The following is a 17790-nucleotide window of genomic DNA, read 5'->3' as shown; positions in this document are numbered from 1 at the left end:
CAGTTACAGATAAGATTATATCTCTCACTACTTCTCCTGATCCTGTATGTGTAGCATACGCAAACCATGACGTGCAAACGGCAGCAAGACTGAGGCGTTGAAGCTGGCGTCCATATCCTTGAATCCGCGTTTGCATTCCAGCACCAAGGGAGACGATATTAATTTAACGAGCCAAGACACTTGTCAAAGAAATCACTATAGTTAGTAATTTGCTTGAAACAAAGGGAACGTAATACCCGGGTTCTGTGAGCGAGCATAAGCCATAATAAGATAGGTAGGTAGCTTGATAGATTAAACCTGCGGGTCAAGGGTTTTGATAATTGCAGGGATAGCTCCAGATCAGATTAACAAAGAAAACAATTTATTTTCCGCGTTTGACGCTGGGATCCCCCTTGATTACCTAGGTTCAATGAGTCTTTTTCCTTCTTCCTTTAAATAGATCAAAGCTCCATTTGACATGTGTTTCAAGGGGTGATACACAAAGTCCCGGGAAACTCGAGACGAAGTTACATACAACAAAACGGCATGTTTCTCTGGTATCCAGCCGTGTATACAACGTCACATATTAATTTCCTTGGTCATATTTGAAAGGATGCACTGCTGCATGCTCTACTTTAGTTATGTTAGGCATGCATTATAATTTCTTTTTTTTTTTCTTTTTCTTTTTTTTTCTTTCTTTTACTGCTCATCGGTTGTCGTTCTCTGGGGGATGGGGCTTGCTAGTTAGTACTCTAGGTACTGTAGCGTGCGTCCTCATTTATCTCGTGCATAATATGAACGGTTCATTACTTGATTAGTCTGATATAGGTCAACAGCCAGTCAGAGTTGACAGTTTGCTTCTGTCTTTGAGGCTATTATTCTCCCTAACAGTTGCATTCACTTGGCATGGTCTTGTTGGAATGAAAAGATCTGTCCCGAGCTTCATCATGGTCTCAGAGTTGACCCTCTATGCAAGTATCACGAACCACGTGTAACCCGCCTTGCGTCTGCATTAATTAATCACTTTTCCAGGTCTTGACTTCTGTAGTTCTCTCTCCCTCTCTCCCTAGAATTCTAGTCCTCGCCCTGCCATTCCAGGAGCCCTCGTGCCGCCTCAAAGGGGAATGTTTCTGAAACAAGGCTTGCAGTACCGAGAATGGCTTGTGTCACCGGCTTACGACTGCGGCCGATATTAGCTGCTGCTGCTGCTGTTGCACGGACAGATACTCACGACCGTTTCTAGTTCCAGGGAGCATTAACCATCAGTTCATAGGCTATCGTGATGAGAAATGGAAGTGACATGCTTTAGTGCCCAGCGAAACTCGATGCGTCTAAACCGCGGATGCGCGGCCGATATTAGATGGATTGGATGCTTTGAGACAAGTTTGCAAGTTTGAGACAAATCCTACCAAGAAGCAATTATAATCATTCATTCATTCATCTCATCCCCTCCAGCCCTAGAGTCTTATGCTCTCCCTTCAGTTGCCACTCGACTTCAACTTCATCTTCAGCCAAACCTTGAACGCTTTTGGTACAGAGGCGCGGAAACGGCTTCTGCTTGTCCCTCAGCTCTTCTCTTAATGTCTCGGGGATTGCTGCAGCCGTTGATTCTTGTCTTGAAGTGTGTTGCCATTTCTCTTCGCCAGAATTTTCTTACAATCGAATGACGTGCTATATGCATTCCTTTACTCTTAGCACCGAATAGACTTTCATTAATGATATCGTGAAGGTTTGATCGATCACCATATTGGTCTCGATTTCTCAGGCATCATCCTGTCAAACCCCTATCTATTGCTTGAATAGCGTGCTTTTTCTGTACAGGTATCAGTAGAAAGTATGCTAGAGAGAAGAAGGCAAATTTCAGGACATACCTTGGGTCTCTGCTGTGCCATTCGTATTCTAAAAGCTGCCTGGTAAACGTACAATATCTGAGACTCATCATACTATGGCTGACATACCATGCTCACTCTTGTTGAATTAACTGCCAGACCCTGAAGTACACAAGAGAGGAGTGTTTCCTCTGATGGCTATTGTAGTGTAGCAACGTCTCCGACATGCTAGGCCACTTGAAGTTCGGAAGAATTATGTGACAAAAACGTTGGATGGCGTATTTCGCATGTTCTCGAGGCTTATTGTTTGTCTCAACGCCTTATTATGCAAAGTTGAGATGTCTAGGTTATTTTCTCGGGATGTTGACCATGTCTTCAAGACCTCAGAGAGTTGGTAGAGCTGATCTTTGAGAAAGATGTGAGGAACACGATTATGAACATGAACGATGTAACAGGTTCACCTTTTGTGACCATAAGCTCCTTGTGAATATTTCAGCCCAATTTGATTTAAACTGAGCTATTCTTGTTGATAAATCTTTGTGCTGTATTACTCTACCAGTCCATAACTCCTCATGACAGGCAGACCTTTGTTGACTCCTGGAGACAACGTCTCAGAGAAATTTGAGTCTTTACACTCTCGAGTCACATATGAATCGTTCCAGTCCTTGTGTTTTTGAGTGGTTGACTTTGTATATCTTATGTCGTTTGATAGCATGTTCAACTACATCTTACGTGAATTAGACAACCCCAATTCTACTGCAGAACTGCAATGCTAACATAAATTACATCTAACTCAGAAGCTGCTTCTGTAGAGATTTGATAAGAAAGAAGAAGCCACCCAATGTTAAACAATTTATGTAGACAAAGGTAGTAGTAATATGCTTCCCAATATCTCCCTATAAGGACAACGGCCCAATATTCGCTCCCTCTCATTTCTTTGTACAGATACTGCTCGCCTCGTTATCATAAAAACTCCAAAACAATCTCGTCATGATTCGTTACGCTCCTGTTACCCCATCCCCAGCATTACATCTTATATCCTCCACAAAGGCTGAGGATACTCCCCTCCCTCGAGAATATACCTCTCAAGCCTTTCACTCTTTTCTCCCATGAGCCTAACAATCGTGTCCACAGCAGGCACATCGTTGCGAAAGAAGATCTGATACCAGCCCACATTGTCACTGAACCTGCCATTGATCCGAACCGTCTCCAACACCTCGAGTTTCTCCCTCATGAGCTTAAAGATGAGATCCCAATCAATGTCAGTTGAACTGAAAGGATCACACCATCCATATATACTCTGCAGGTCAACTTCTTTGAGTGTTGAACGGTGTTCGATGATCAGACGGACAAAGTGCACAAAGTTGATTTGTAAATAGCTTAGGTCGATCTTCTCAAGGTGAGGAAGCCTCTTCTTGATGTAGAAGTCAACATCGCTGGCTTCAAACTCGACAGGAGTGCTGTGGACTTTTAGATCTCGGATGTTGGGCATCAGTGAGATGAAATAATCGAGGAGGTCTGGCTTGAAGGAGATAACGTCGTATTTCAGATGCAAGTGCAGCTGGGTCACCGACCCAAAGACTGTTGATACTCTTGGGTCCAGCGTGGATGGTAGTTTCAGGTATGGGTGCATTATCGGCTCGAGCGTTAGGCTCTTGAGTGGTACATTGCGTCTGAGTAGGGCATCCAAGATGGCTTGTTGTGACTCTTGAATCTCGTTGCCAGCTAATTCCATGGATTCTTCCGAGCTAAAGACGTCGTCAATTGCTCTATAGTCTTTCCAAGGACACTGCGTCCAAGTCAGGCACACGGAATCAAGATTGGGTAGCCTCATGATAGCTGGAACTACCAAGTCAAGAGGCAGCTCGATTGGTTCGAGGAAGATATCTTGAGTCTCGAGATAAGGACCCCAGGCTCGATTCAGTTCATTTGCGTTGATGATTCGCGATGTAGCGTATTCGACTTCTTCCTCAACCAAGCGAGCCATGTTGAATTTGACGGAGTAAATGCGCCTTGCGCAGCTCGGTACAAGGGAAAGATGATTCAGCCTCTCTCCATCTTTCCTCCACGGGACGCCATCGAAACTGGGCAACGCAAGGAGTGGTTTTGTACATTCCGCAATCGTTTTACATGAGAGTCTCAAGTTTTTGAGATCTCGGCTTGATAGAAAAACGCCAACATGGTTAATGAGCTCGTATGGGAGATGTGTAAGGCGGGGCTGCGAAGACGATGACGTTGCTACTGGCTCGTGATGCTCCATGATTTGTTCTTGTTCCTCTGGGTAACCTTTGGTGTTGTTTATGGAGTATCAATGGTTTGCTCTATCGCTCTCCTCAAATGTAGTCAAATGCCGACTGTGTCTGTGCATGTTCATGTCAAGAGATGGAGAGAGTTCAGCTTCAATCTTGTCCTGTCTTGACTGGAACCTCGGAGCTGAGCTACCTACCTACTGCCACGCCCCACGGTAAACCTATCACGTTCTTTTCCGCATCAAACATCAACCTCTGTCGAATTTCATCCCAGTTCTCATCCGCCGATTCACGGCGATACGCTCATCGTCTCTCCAACGTCTCAAGTGTGAGTATTCTCCAGCAAACTGTTGAGCTTATGTGCTGATGACAGTCAATTTTCAAAGGAGACGCAGGTCATGTGACTGGCTATTCTCGTCCTCATTGTCCCCATCATCCTCATCATGCTCAAGTAAGTTGCCTCATCCTTAACCGTAGCCTCCAGCACGAGCTCGGACTTACATACACAACCAGGGCTTACAAGAACCTCTCACCCAAGACGCGTCTCGGCGTCGGTGTCGCGATCATCGCTTGGGGCGCCGGAGGACTCATGTTGACTGATCCACTTGAGAAGTCTCTCGGCTTGACTCCAACTGAAGAGGACAAGGCTGTGTTGGACAAATACACACCAAAGATCACCACTGTTGACAAGAACGAGAAAGACGGCAGCTGAACTGAAACTGAAACTGAACTGAGAAGTTTGCAATACATATATAATAAGGCATATCTATACGTCTCCCAAGCGCAGTGTTTCGTCAAGTAGGTATACCTAGTGAACAAAGCGCAGCATTGTCAAGGATTGATCTCATTACATCAGAAACAAACGCATGACATAATACTTCACAATTGGGCACTAAGAATATAGGCAAACATCATTAACCTGCTCCAAGCCATCAAGTCATGATGGTCTACCGGTTGACCATCAACCGGTTAGACCTCCCTTTCTATCTTGATCAAAGTCTAATATGCAGTTACAACTCCTCTTCCCGTCTATTCTCGACAAATGCATTGCACAACAGTGCCAACCATGGATGTGTGAGGCCAATCCGGTCTACCTTAAGATGACCATCACATTGGTGAAACCCAGTGACCCAGGAAACAAAGAAAATGAAGAAAACAAAGCAGAATGCAGCGCAACGCCTCCAGATGCAGCCCCCGCCCCTATAATACTTTTTTTTGGTTGTGTAAGAAATTCATACTGCCTTCCCTTAGTCAAGCTCCGTCTTGACAGACGCAGTGCCAGCGTCTTCTACCACCTGTGGAAGTGGTTTGAATAGTTTTGCCATCTCTAATGTGAGATCCATTGCTCCATACTGATCATCAATCTCTCCAACAGATCCTAATTCTTCTCCTCTGCTCGCGCCATCTGACATGACCCACGATTTCACCGACTTCAATAATTGAATAATTTGGACAAAGCGTGCATCCGACGACAACCGTAAGTCCGCTGTTTGCGTGTGCTTGAGCAAGTAGTTGGAGAGCCAATAGAAATGGATACCATCTCGCGAAAACCCGTGCCGTCGAGGATTGCTGGATCCCGGCAATGTTGGCGGGAACTGATTGGCCATGTCCGCATCCCAATTATTCTTGAACTTGCTCAGAGCGATAACAAGTGCCTGCAGACTTTGTGGGTCAACGTTGGCAGCCGCCCCCTCCACAGGAGTACCCCGTCCACTATTGTGACCGGCTGGAGTCATCCAATCATTGGGAGGAGGTGTTCCAAATTTGGACAGCTGAGCCGCATTGCCGTCAATTTGGGCCCGCCGAATCAGAGCCAATATGCCATGGATAAGAACAAACTTTCCATAAAGGTTCGTACTTCCAGGCTGGATCTGATAAGAGGGGTGCAGCAGAGCTTTGAGAGCCCAGTCCATCTCAGGTTGTTTTGGTCGCTGAGTGCCATAAGGATTCTTATCGCGAGCGGCAACATCGCCATTGAGGCCAAGCGCAGAGGCACAGTCCCCGGCATTATCCGCATCCCACGCTGTGTCGTCGCAAGGCAAAGGTAGATGAAATTCCATAACATCGAACAAGGGTTGAGAATTGAAATAAAGTCCCATGGCAACGTCCATTAAAAAGACGCCAAACATTAGACGATTTCGACGCTCTTGATCGACCCAAGTATCCCAGTTCCATTGCTGCAAATCAAAAGTGTTCCGGTCAAAATCGATTTGGTGAAGGGGCGACAAAGAGGCAGGGTCCCGCGACGACTGGAAAAGATTCAGTCGCCTGGCGTTGGCTGCAAGAAAGGGGTAGATCTGTCGAGCCCGCTCTCTTTGTTGAGGATTTCCATTCCAAAGTAATAATATACATGTTAGCAAGACAGCCTGAAGCTCTTCAATATCAGCCCGAGATGCGTGACTCAGTTGCCCTGCCAAAGCTTCAACATTAGACATCATCTTGCAGTCGCGTTGGAGTGCGACAACAAGAAAATCCATCATTTCGCGAACATTGGACGAGGAGACATTGTCTGAGTAACAGGCGCCGATGCAACACATGCCTGCAAGTAAGCCAGTATACGCCTCCATGACCTTAAACGTCGCGACATGGATGAAAGGCATGTGGATGTGGAAGTGAGTGTACTTGTCCAAGAAGTCCTTGACGTTGTCGGGCGAGAAGTAGAGATTCATGCCCGCGCTAGAAGGATCGATGGCCTGATTAGGAGGATAGAAAAAATTAAGGATCTGATCAGAAAGAAGATTGTATGAGGTTTGGTGAGATGGCATTCCCATATTCGACAAAAGGGTGTCGCTGGCGCTGGGGCCTGTCGTTCCGGGCCCGGCATTAGGTTCGGGTTTGATTCCGCTCTGAGTCTGTCCAAGATTAGGATTGAAAGATGTGTTGACGTAGGTTTGATGCGCACCAGCCTGGAACATCTGAGACCAATCAAGGCCAGATGGAGGGTTTGTGTTTGAGCCGCCGTACATGGGCAGACCGTTCTGAGCGGGAGGCATGCTGTAGCCAGTCATCTGCTGCTGGTTCATGTTGGGATCAGCGCCATAGGGCTGCGAGGCACCCATGACCTGACCGTTCATGTTCCGTCTGTCAGCGTTGTTACCGTTGTCGAGACGACCAAGCGAGCTGGATCGAGAGAGTTGGCTCTGATCCTGGGCCATGTTGTTCATGCCATCCGAGACTTGGACTATGCCAAATGGGTGGACCATGTTGTCTGCAGGCAGGTTGCCCAAGCCATTAAGGTGGTTGAGGTCACCCTCATGGGCGAGGCCGGCGGCCTTCTGAGCCTGCTGCTGGTTCTTCTTAACGTGAGCCTGAGGGTGCGACAAGTGACTAGCTCCAGTGGGGTTACCACGGCGGATAGAGCACTTTTGAAAATGACGCTTCAGGATATCACTTCGAGAGAAGGTATCGCGGCAAAGAACACACATGTAAGGGCGGTCACCGGTGTCTGTGAGAAAGAATGTCAGTAAGATCTGTCGGTGTCAACAAGCTGTTATACTCACGTCGCAGAAGGTGGCGCTTAAGATGCTTGGCATGGAGGTAAGTCTTTGTGCAGTGAGGGCAAGGAAATTTGCCATCTGCGTCCTTGACAGGAATCACGGTGTTCTTAGCGCCAGTACCAGCGGCTGGGGCAGCAGGCCGTCCAGGAGCACTAGGCAAAATACCGCGTCGTCCCTGAGATCCAACAACGTGAGTGGGAGGCTCGCCCTCTGGCATCACCGCAGTGGGCTGCATAAGAGAACCAGGACCATAAGGCGACGAGACACCAGGTTGGGACATGATGCCTCCAGGGGGCATAGGACGCAACACAGGAGGACCTCGACCGCCAGCAGGAGCAGGCGCGATAGGCTGTGGGTGAGACGCGGCAGTGGTCGCCTGGGGCATCATAGCAGAGGTGCCATAAGCCTGGGGAGGAGGATATTGGTTCTGGGCCATTGAGTACATACCAGCGCGGTTCGCGGGCTGCGATGTCTGCTGCTGGTAGGTAGGCATGTTGGAGGCCGACCCAGGCGTGTTCGGGGTGCCTGGGGTTCGCGGCGTATGAGGGTGACTACCGTACATGTTCTGCATGGCCGAGGTTGGAGGCTGCAGCGGTGGCAGAGTCTGAGGTAGAGGAGAGCCGGTTTGAAGTTGGTTGGGAGAAATCGCGGTTGGTGAAGGATAAGTCTGACCAGAAGAAGTCGTGTTTATACCATTGGAGGGGTAGTGAGGACCGTCCATGCTACTCTTGGTAGACGCGAAGCTGGTGACAATCGTCGTGGTGTTTAGAATACCGCGACGCAAAAAAAAACCTGCCCGGGGTACAATGGACCTTGGTGGATGACAAGTCCAAGTCGAGGATTGCGGAGAAAGGGAGAGAGAGGAGGGGTCTAGGAGTTTTGCAAAACTTGAGAGAGCAAAGCAATATCAAATGCAATGCCTTGTAGAGCTCCGCAGAAGATGTTCCCGGATGGTGGAGGATGAGGCTCGTGGCAGGTCCCTCTTTGAAGGTAGTGGTTTGGAGAGGGTGCACAGAGTGGAGAACTGGGTCCCGAACCTTTTTAAGTATTATTTTTTTTCTTCTCGCGGTCTCCTCTAGACGGTCGAGCTGTCAGGGCAGTTTTTGAAAAGGTGGGTAACGTTGAGTGGGTTCAGAGTGGGTGGGTGTGAGAAGAAGAGGCGAGTGAAGGAGGGAAAAAAGAAGTGGGTTGGTGCGGGTGTGGATTAAAAAGCGATGAAGCAGCACTAAGATAATTTTTTCGGTCTTGCTTAGTACGCAATCACGAGGAGCGGTCGAAGGCAAGAGAAAGCAACAGCAGCAGCTGAAGTGAAGGGAGGAAAAAGTTGCCAGTCGCGGAACTGTTAGTAAAAATGCCTTGGCCGGCACGCACAGTATGTATTGCAAGATAAAGCCGGTACTCGCGTGGTCGCAAATTCCCAATCCAGTTGCAAGTAAAGAAACAGCGAGGATGTGGGAAGTGGATAATGTTGTCAAGGGAAGTGGGCCCACAACGAAGCAAAGGAACCACAATCAGAATAGCTGGCGGCTGGGATCTGGAGGAAAGGGCGAAAATAGGCCACAGAGGGTCGCGGGTCACGGTCGTGTTTGATGGGGCCAGACGCCAGACGCGCAAATCGACTTTCAGATATCACGACAATTGAGGGGATGGTTTTTGGCGATGTATTTGAAAATGCACGAAATCCCAAGAGTCCAAAGAAGAGTCGATGATGGTATGTGAGTTGTGTGAGGGGAAATTTTTCGGGAGAACGAGAGAACGAGGAAAGATGGAAAACGAGGGAACAACGACCTACGGGAGGCAGGAAGATACTGAAAACCCCGAGGTACCTCCTACCTACTTGCTCTCGCCTGGGAACACTGAGATCAGGGCAGTGAGAGCGCGGCTGCGGTAGCGTGCTTGCCAGTTACAGGCGGAAAAAGATAGAGCAGGAGCAGTAACCGGAGTAAAGACGGAAGTACCTGTTACCGAGGCCGGCGCCAAGCAAGGAAGACGCTTCAATACTGGCCGCCAACTGTTTGCAGTGTCAAATTTGTTCCTCTTCTAGCTTGGATGGCTCGAATTTTTTTCGTTTTACTCTTCACACGCCCCTCATCCTTCTTCAATCTGAATCAAATCGGGTCTACGGCGATATTTCTGGCCTGTTCAACTTGGATGTTAGCGCAGGTGCCATGCCATTGCCGCTCTAAGCCGCCAGATTCGGGCTTGCTCGACACCTTAGCTAAGGTAATTCATTTCGCTGGCAGTTTGCGGTGAAATCTACGGATGGATACTTACTCGTCACTTACCGACTCACTGCCATGTCAGGTCCAGGCCAGGTACCCTCGTCGTATCCACAGGTTCTTGGAATAGACTATGAGCGAACAGTGTCAGTCCAAATCATCAGCAATGGTATTGGAAACTCAAGACTCCAATTGAGTCCAAGAGGGCATCATCATTCAGCTTGCCAGTCGTCAACAAGGGAAAGAAAAAACTTTGTGTGCCGTCTCTACTAGACACACTTCCAGAGTGCGATCTACTGTGCAGTATCGTACGAATAAGAGCGCCAAACTGATTCGGGACTTTTGAACGAAGTGCACCAGACGAGGCGTCTATGACATGCAAACCCTCCTGTAAAGAAACGCACAGCTATCGAGAGTCCTCTCAGCGCCGAGGTAACTGAAGCATTGCGCGGCACCGTTGGCGCAAGTCTACCGGCCTCACCGTCCGACATCGCTGTAATCAATCAGCTACGTACTAAGAGTCTGTATTGAAAAGTTCGTCTCATATGATAAAAGGTCTGGTAGCAATCACTGAGTTGCCATATTATCATCATCAGCGACATTAAACTGACATCTTTCTTACACCAAGTTTTTTGTCTTTGCGTCGTTTTGTATGGCCAGGGCTCTGACGGCACTTGCAACGATCCTTCTCATCTTGCGATCCTGAACACAGACAGGGAAACATTGCTATCAAAAATCACATCCAGGATGATGCACAACGCGTCGAACAACTTCACAAACGGCTTGTGTTCAAAGATTCGCACGGTCGATACTGTACACTTGATAGGTTGAAAAGGTAAGTTACTCGCAGGGGTGGGGGCGTCTGCAGGGAATGCTGGAGGTTGGGTGATTTCGTAACAGGTACGCATTGTTTTGCTACCTGGCAAGCATAACGCGCTTGTGTGTCCCTTGTACACGATACCTGGCACTGGTCTTTCGATTCCCGGTGTCGTAGCCGGCCTCGCTGCACACCCAAGGTCACGATGCTTCACACCAAATTCAGTCCTCTCACCGCATTACCTCATACACGACTCGGACACCGAGTTCGCACCGGGATTCCTCGACCAGATCATGCAGCGTTTCTCACTTAAACGATTTTCCCTGCGTTTTTTGCCTGATCTTGTGAACAAGTATAGAGGCTAGTCCGAACGCTGCAGAGCTAGTGTTCACGAATAGCTTTTCTCGACTACCTAATATTGCTCTAACCAGTGTCAAGATGAAATCGCCCTTAGAAAGCTGAGACAAGACAGACTGCTGCTTAATGAATACATACGTCCAGATCTCAGTGCCTGATTTTCCTTTTGTCTCACAATTACCCGGACGACGAATTGCTTCTTTCATTTTAATGACATATCGGTCGATAACCAATGGTTGGTTTGCCGTGGTCATGTTATGAACATGATAAAACCAAGTGACAAAGAATACGACCATCACAGGCATGCCTGTCGCGTGCAACTTGATAACGCTGGCCGTGTCGGGTCTTGGCAACAAGCCTGAACAACTCTGTTCAGTTAATAATACTACTTTCCGACATACCGCCTCATACTACGAAACACACTTGACAACAATTTCCTAGGCCAGCTAACTGTTAGAGGCCAGCCATATGCCTAAATGGGTCAACATTCGGCTCGTGACTCGAAGAAGCCGTTTTTCCAAGATGATATGCAGGATCCACGAGTCAAGCGAAAACGAGCCCCAGTCTGTTGATTCAAGGGCCTTGAATCAAGGCTGACACGGCATTGCTCAGAATGCGAACTTAGTGCTCGATCCGCTCAGTTTATGAGTGAACGAGCAATGTCCATACCACGGCGACCACTTGACTCGTGCATTGCTCGATCGAAATTTTGAGCATGACAGAATCGACTTTCGATGGCCTGGCGGCTATTGCAGTCCTGATGAAGCGTGCCAAGAGAATAGGAAAAGTAAGGTGGGGACAAAAGGAAAGGAAGGCAAGCAAAATTCGCCGAGAGTACAAGGTACTCCTGGGACGTTGGAGACAATGGTCCGTGGAAAAAGGAAACGCTATCGGAAAGTCGCCTGGGTTTGATCAAAGCCGGACATCGGCCCAGAGGAACTTCTTGGTCACGCACTCAGCTGTCCGTGAAATGCAGGCACGCCAGTAATCACATTGACCAGCACCCAATGCTAACACAGCATCGTCTCGAGACGTTGTTCCAGGGTCCCTCATCTTGTTGTCGACGCCAACCGTTCAATGGCTCCCGCAAGCATAGCGGGTGTTCCCACCAAAGCAGATCTCAGTGGAGCAGGGTCCCTTGGAAACCCCTCATCTTCCCGCCATTGCATCTGCTGAAGGACGAGGGTGGGAAGTCGAAGGCTTCGATTCTGGCTCCAGAAGGTTATGGTGGAGTCCTTCCCGTGAGGAGTCGGACTCCATAGTTGGAGAAAACATCATCTTTTGAGCCGCTGACGCTCGCCTATCAAGAACCCTCGCATCTTGTAACTGTTAGCTGAACAGCAGCAATGCGACAGCATATCGTCCGTCACGAGGACTTCGTAGCATAGCATTTCTGGCTCACTTGTCGGAGTCGGGCACTCGGCCGCCAAATCTGGCTGCCTAGAAACCCGAGTCCTTTCCGTGATCGGACGATGACCGTCCAATTCGAAACAAAGAAGGGACCTTGGAGAAGACCATAGGGAGCGGGAACACCGAGAGACAAGCAGGCATCATTCCCGGGAAACAACAAGAGAGAACGACTGTGCTGTTACGCTAGCTCATTGAGGTTTGGAAGAATCTTAAGCCCATGTCCCTGAGGTTGAGAGCTACCCTACCCTTGCCTCGGTGGCGCCGCGCTTTAGGCAATGAATAGGTGCGGATGCCAGGCATGTGTCAAGGCTGGGCGATGTGGAAAACACAACTGCCAGATCGTTGGCAAAAGGGTCACACATCTTTCCTGTTATCAATCTTATTGATACATAAAATCATGGTGGTGTTGAAGTGCAAAAATCATTGGCAATCATTGCGCAATTCTCGTCAGATGTCGATATCAAACTCGTGCAGGCCAGTTATCACTCCAGGCTCCTATCCCTCCCTCTCATGACTGGTGATGACGTCTATTTTCTTTCTCACTTTATTTTTTACCGAAACTTCACCGACTCGAAATATGACACATGCCCCCGTTCTGGGCTCTGCTGTCCGAGAACAGTATCATGTACTCCACTCTGCTCGACTCCTGGTCTAACGTTGTTAATGGAGTCTCAACACTTTGTTTTGTGTTCAAGGATGAATTGTGCTCTAACATCAGACTATTGATGGCAGTCCAGCCTCCTCTTGAGAAAAGCGTTAAGATTGTACCGGGCAATGCTACATTGCAGGCTTTGCCGCTGATGGCTGACAAATGGTATCAATACCATTTCATCAACGGTTTGGGCATTTCTTCCGTGGTTATTAATCAGGTTAAAACGGGTGTCGTCGGCCACAATGTTAAGATGTCATCACGGGCCTAAGCAAAGCTCGCTAACGAGGGCTTAATCTGGTAGGGAATGGATAAGTTAATGCTCGCCCTTCTCAGCTTAAGTCCGGAAGAGACACACCTTGATGGAAAATCCTTGTTCAGATATCGGAACTGCTTCATTGGGATAACCGATAAATCCTTAGTCGCTGACATGCACGGCCGAATTCCCAATGCTTCGGACATTTGAAGAAGGAATGGAGACAATCTCTGATGATTGAGCTTCACTTTCGAAACAATCGCGCAGCTTGGTGAATACAGGGGGAGGAAGTTAGAATAAATGGCTATTTAGGATCGCCGATATTATCTCCTTGAGTATGATTGAAGCCAGTCAAGCACATTTCACGTACACTCAGACTCGCGCACACACACACTCGGCGCTCGACACTCACACTCAAACTTCAATACACCACACCAATCCAGTGCCATGTTCGGCAATCGTTGGAGAAGCGGGACTGGTGGAGGCATAAACTGCCGCTGATGGTGCCGTACAGAGGATGTTGAGCCTCAACGCACCAAGCTTCTTCTACTGGGTCCCTTCCCGCTTCTTGAGGAGCTCGGAGACCCGTAAGAAGCCACAACGATCTGGATACCTTAGACAATATAAGGCAATGCACGTCGTGATGGCTTCATCTCGACACATCAAGTTGAGGGCAAGTCGCAAACCTTGTTGTGCTGGTAACTACATAACTCATTCGACTCCCTGCAATCAACTCAACACTTTCCTCTTCCAACAAAGACGGCCCATCACCGTTGATCAGGATTGGTCAGGGTTTTACACTATTCCTACAATGTTGGACGTGCATACAAAACACGGTACTGTAGGTACACGCCTGTACGAGTCAGAATCATTTAGTTTCGGAACTTCGAAATTCTTGACATCGTGATGAGCGCAAAGAAATCATCTTAATGTATATCCCTCACATCAAGGTCTGCCCTAGACCAATCTAGTGATCAGCCATCAAAACACATAATGTTTTGGGCGACTGCGGAATTCACAAAAGTGCTCTCAACCCTTTTTCTCGTGACGAGCAGACCAATTGAAGGGGTTAGAGCAGCACACTGAGCGAGTGTTAAGATGATTCCCAACCACACATAACAGTCATTTACGTCACAAACTTTCACATTCTGCATCCAACAACACTTCTCGCATCACCATCACCACCACCACCACCACAACCATCACCGCCGGCGTTGTTCACTAGGTGGTAATAGTGCGGAACCTTACCGGACAGGCGTGGCTGGCTAGTTTGTCCATGGTGTCCAGTTCACCACGAGGCCCCCCACCAACACTTGGCTACTCCTAGCAAAGCGTGTGTTTTAGTCCAAGACGCCATCACCAACCATTCGCTATTTGACGGAATTATCGAGTACTGTGCGTTTACTGTACTGACAGCTGAGGGAGGCAAGGGAGTGAGTGTTGATTAGGCAAACTAACCACGCATTGTGATGGTCTCGTAACTGTTACTGTTTTGAATCCGAGGGAAACTGCAACCTTACAATGATGATACCTGATGTTGGTTCATCTTTGTCGTCCGACTCAATGCTCAATCAGGTGTGATACGGACTGGTTGAGCTTTTCATATGTTCCTAACCACTGAACTAGCAACAGCATGGCAGACATTCCTGGCTTACTATTAATTATCCTCTTTTCTGAACGAGAGCTATTACGCTATGTCGAAACTCTTCTCACACTCATGTGACTTGAGCACGGTACCTGTGGGATATCGTGCACTTGCCCTGCGTCGGTGCGCTGAGAAGCTTCATTGTACCCAGTACAGGGATCATCTCACTCTCATGTTCTGATCTGGCGACGAAAATATGACGACAGACAGAGTGCGGGATCTTGTGAATTGCATGTTGCATATCACGGACGGAGGATGCCGCGGCATTGCAGCACTTATCCGACTCGTACGGAAAGGGAAACGTTCCTAGTGAAGATGAACAACAGCGGCTGTCTCGCGATAATTACGGCAGATCCTCCCTTGTCAATCACCATTTGCACTCCACAGGCGAGCGGCTAACAAGGACAAGTTGCAGCCTTGGTTGGCATGGTTGGTTGCATTCACCACCCCCGAAGGTTGTCTGCCCTTCTGACTTGCATGGCCTTCTAGCTTGTCCAGCATGACCCTGAATCCCTGAATCAGGCATTATGAATTACGAAGGATGGTCAAGGATCATGAAGGATGCAGTGTGAACCCCCACGCCGCCGAGACATTGACTGCAACCCTCCTGTCTGCGTACGGTATGTACAGCACAGTACGTTCTGCTATTCGGAACCGCTCTGACAGCACAAATCCGTTGGTTCTTTGTGATTCTGACGAACGCGTGAATAAAAATCCCGTAAAATGAGATGATGGACGGATGCGTGCGTGTCCTCAAGGGACACGAAAGACATGCACACGTGTAAAGTACCGAACCAAGACGCTTGCGGGCTATCGTACAGTAGCCAAGCGCAAGTGCCATAGGCTATGCCGGGTCCAGATCTACCCTGAAGGTAATATCGCGAACGCAAAGAGCTGGTGCTGGCTTGTCCATGGCAGATTGACTTTGTGAAGTCTGTGGTATAGGGTGGTTTGACTGCACTTGGTGAGTTCCTCCTCTTGACCTCACAAGGTTTATGGTTCATTTCCCGATGGTGCGGTGATTATGTGTCCGCGAAGGTTTGAGAGACGTCATATGTGTTTCCTATGACTTTGTTTTCTGTTATACTTCCTTGAAACCTGAAACTCTTGGTGACGCAGTAGTATCAAAACAACCATGGATGACGCATGTTATACCGGTGGTGATCTCCAAACGTGGAGCCCAAGATGATGTTAGCAACTTCATGCCTTGCCCATTCCTGTGATGGATCTCTCCCCGCATCCTTGATGTGGCTCTTGGTGGTCGTCCTAGGTCCTAGTCAGGAACTGGCAACAATTGCTTTGTTCTAGAAGATGGATATGAGATGGGGCATCTGGAGTATTCCCCCGCATCACCCACCCCAAAACACCATGTACATTGTACCATACTTTGGCATCCGTGCTTGCTGCAAGCGCCTGTCCCAGAGAACCCACTGTTGAGATCCATCTCTTGGTAAGGCTCGGTGAGGCTTGAGGTGAGACTCGGGGAGGTTATGTGTGGTCCGCACAGGCACGTGACCATCATCGTCGTCGGCGCAACGTAACGCCGACACCCGAGGCTCCGCGAGCTACGGCATCCCAAATTTTGCGAATGCGTGGGACGAGCTGGATAGCGAATAGCCTCGTCTTATCCCCACGATAGGCACGATAATGTCAATGGCAGCTTCCAGTACGATACGGCCATTGGCCGGTCGACTTATCCAGACCTCATCATCAAAGGTCTCCGCCACCACATCTCGAGTCGCCTACTTCTCCACGACCGCACCGCAATGCAAACGAAAGACAAAAGACAATAACCCCAAGCGAGGTGTGAGTAGTCTGTACGGATCAGGACCTCGCGAGCCTCTGTCAATGTCAAACATCCCGCTACCGAAGCCACGGCAGTTCAAGCCCAGGATCAAGGTCGACCCTGATCATGGTTTGTGGGGATTCTTCCCAGCACAAGGAAAGACATTGGCAACACCCAAAGAGACTGAGGAGCATGGACGTGCATGGTCTGTCGAGGAGCTGCGAAAGAAGTCGTGGGAAGATCTACACTCTTTGTGGTGGGTGTGTTGCCGAGAGAGGAACATGCTATCTACATCAAGGCAAGAGCTCATTCGATCCAAGATGGGATTCGGTGAGCGAGAGATTGATACTCGAGATGAGGAGGTAAGATATTCCGAAGCTATATAATGTGCGGGAAGCTGACATTGAAGAAAGGTCCTGAAGACACAGCGAGCCATAAAGCACGTCTTGACGGAGCGATATTACACATGGCAAGACGCCGTCGGTGTCGCCATGAGCGACCCCGAGATCAACTTCGAGGGCGCGGAAGGTCAAGTCTACACACCATCGGCTTATGAAGATGAGGTTGATGTTGCTGAGTGGACACAACCAGAGGCCGAGTCAGAGGCGGCCAAGCAGATTGATCCTGTTGCCACAGAAGAACAGGAGGCCAAGATCGAGAAGGAGTTGAAGAAGCAATAAGAAACCGTTACAAGCGAGACGACGTCATGTACTATCTGAGTGATGGGAGAGGTGGTGGTGCTCTATGATGTCCGATTAGGGACAGGTTGACATATTCGTCGTGTACATCTAGGATATGTAAGATACAGTAGACGAAACACACATGTATATGCGAGCATAAGGGCTCTGAGAGCTGTTGACATGAATACATATGATGACTCAAGATTGGTTGTAGCAAACATCGTAGATTACGGACTCAAGCCGTAATGACAATCTTAAAGCATATGACAGCTGTAGTCATATTAAAACTCTTTTGACTTCGCATCCCAACCCAGTAATGAGCTTGGATGCCGTATAAGTCAAGGTCTTGTTACCTCATGAAAGGGGTGGTCACTCCACCAAGATGAGTAGAAGCCAGAAACGTAGATGTAACAATAT

The 17790-nt window shown here is 48.5% G+C and overlaps 7 protein-coding genes across 8 annotated transcripts; 3 read left to right on the top strand and 4 right to left on the bottom strand.

Moving 5' to 3' along the window:
- Positions 1 to 2841: 2841 nt before the first annotated feature.
- Positions 2842 to 3795, bottom strand: FVEG_06132 (hypothetical protein; the record flags this gene model as incomplete). The annotated part of the gene is made up of 1 exon (XM_018894398.1): positions 2842 to 3795. The coding sequence occupies one exon, from the start codon at positions 3793 to 3795 to the stop codon at positions 2842 to 2844; it is 954 nt and encodes a 317-aa protein (XP_018751480.1).
- A 567-nt stretch (positions 3796 to 4362) lies between these two features.
- Positions 4363 to 4967, top strand: FVEG_06131 (hypothetical protein). Its single transcript, XM_018894397.1, has 3 exons — positions 4363 to 4385; positions 4431 to 4508; positions 4571 to 4967. Exons 2-3 carry the CDS (start codon positions 4501 to 4503, stop codon positions 4767 to 4769), a joined length of 207 nt encoding a protein of 68 aa, XP_018751479.1. The 5' UTR covers positions 4363 to 4385; positions 4431 to 4500; the 3' UTR covers positions 4770 to 4967.
- Positions 4957 to 9342, bottom strand: FVEG_15813 (hypothetical protein). Its single transcript, XM_018905030.1, has 2 exons — positions 7558 to 9342; positions 4957 to 7502 (listed from the first exon to the last, which is right to left on the bottom strand). Exons 1-2 carry the CDS (start codon positions 8273 to 8275, stop codon positions 5305 to 5307), a joined length of 2916 nt encoding a protein of 971 aa, XP_018751478.1. The 5' UTR covers positions 8276 to 9342; the 3' UTR covers positions 4957 to 5304.
- Positions 9343 to 9352: 10 nt separating this feature from the next.
- On the bottom strand, positions 9353 to 10264 carry FVEG_06128 (hypothetical protein; the record flags this gene model as incomplete). The annotated part of the gene is made up of 3 exons (XM_018894396.1): positions 9353 to 9565; positions 9848 to 9904; positions 10178 to 10264. 3 exons carry the CDS (start codon positions 10262 to 10264, stop codon positions 9458 to 9460), a joined length of 252 nt encoding a protein of 83 aa, XP_018751477.1. The 3' UTR covers positions 9353 to 9457.
- Positions 10265 to 10272: 8 nt separating this feature from the next.
- Positions 10273 to 14562, bottom strand: FVEG_15812 (hypothetical protein). Of its 2 annotated transcripts, none has more exons than XM_018905028.1 (2): positions 13365 to 14562; positions 10273 to 13303 (listed from the first exon to the last, which is right to left on the bottom strand). In XM_018905028.1, the coding sequence occupies exon 2, from the start codon at positions 11250 to 11252 to the stop codon at positions 10896 to 10898; it is 357 nt and encodes a 118-aa protein (XP_018751474.1). In that variant the 5' UTR covers positions 11253 to 13303; positions 13365 to 14562; the 3' UTR covers positions 10273 to 10895. The 2 variants fall into 2 exon arrangements, with proteins under 2 accessions (XP_018751474.1, XP_018751475.1); XM_018905029.1 differs by lacking the exon at positions 13365 to 14562 and having other exon boundaries at positions 10273 to 13008; positions 13071 to 13209.
- On the top strand, positions 12942 to 13277 carry FVEG_06127 (hypothetical protein; the record flags this gene model as incomplete). The annotated part of the gene is made up of 1 exon (XM_018894395.1): positions 12942 to 13277. One exon carries the CDS (start codon positions 12942 to 12944, stop codon positions 13275 to 13277), a length of 336 nt encoding a protein of 111 aa, XP_018751476.1.
- Positions 14563 to 16554: 1992 nt separating the features above from the next.
- FVEG_06126 (hypothetical protein) lies at positions 16555 to 17528 on the top strand (the record flags this gene model as incomplete). The annotated part of the gene is made up of 2 exons (XM_018894394.1): positions 16555 to 17055; positions 17107 to 17528. The coding sequence occupies 2 exons, from the start codon at positions 16555 to 16557 to the stop codon at positions 17371 to 17373; spliced, it is 768 nt and encodes a 255-aa protein (XP_018751473.1). The 3' UTR covers positions 17374 to 17528.
- Positions 17529 to 17790: the final 262 nt, after the last annotated feature.

Source organism: Fusarium verticillioides, chromosome 2 (assembly GCF_000149555.1).
Source record: "Fusarium verticillioides 7600 chromosome 2, whole genome shotgun sequence".
Classification (NCBI taxonomy): Eukaryota; Fungi; Ascomycota; class Sordariomycetes; order Hypocreales; family Nectriaceae; genus Fusarium; species Fusarium verticillioides.
Note: the sequence above shows the minus strand (reverse complement) of the source record. Positions and strands in the feature narration are given on the sequence as shown.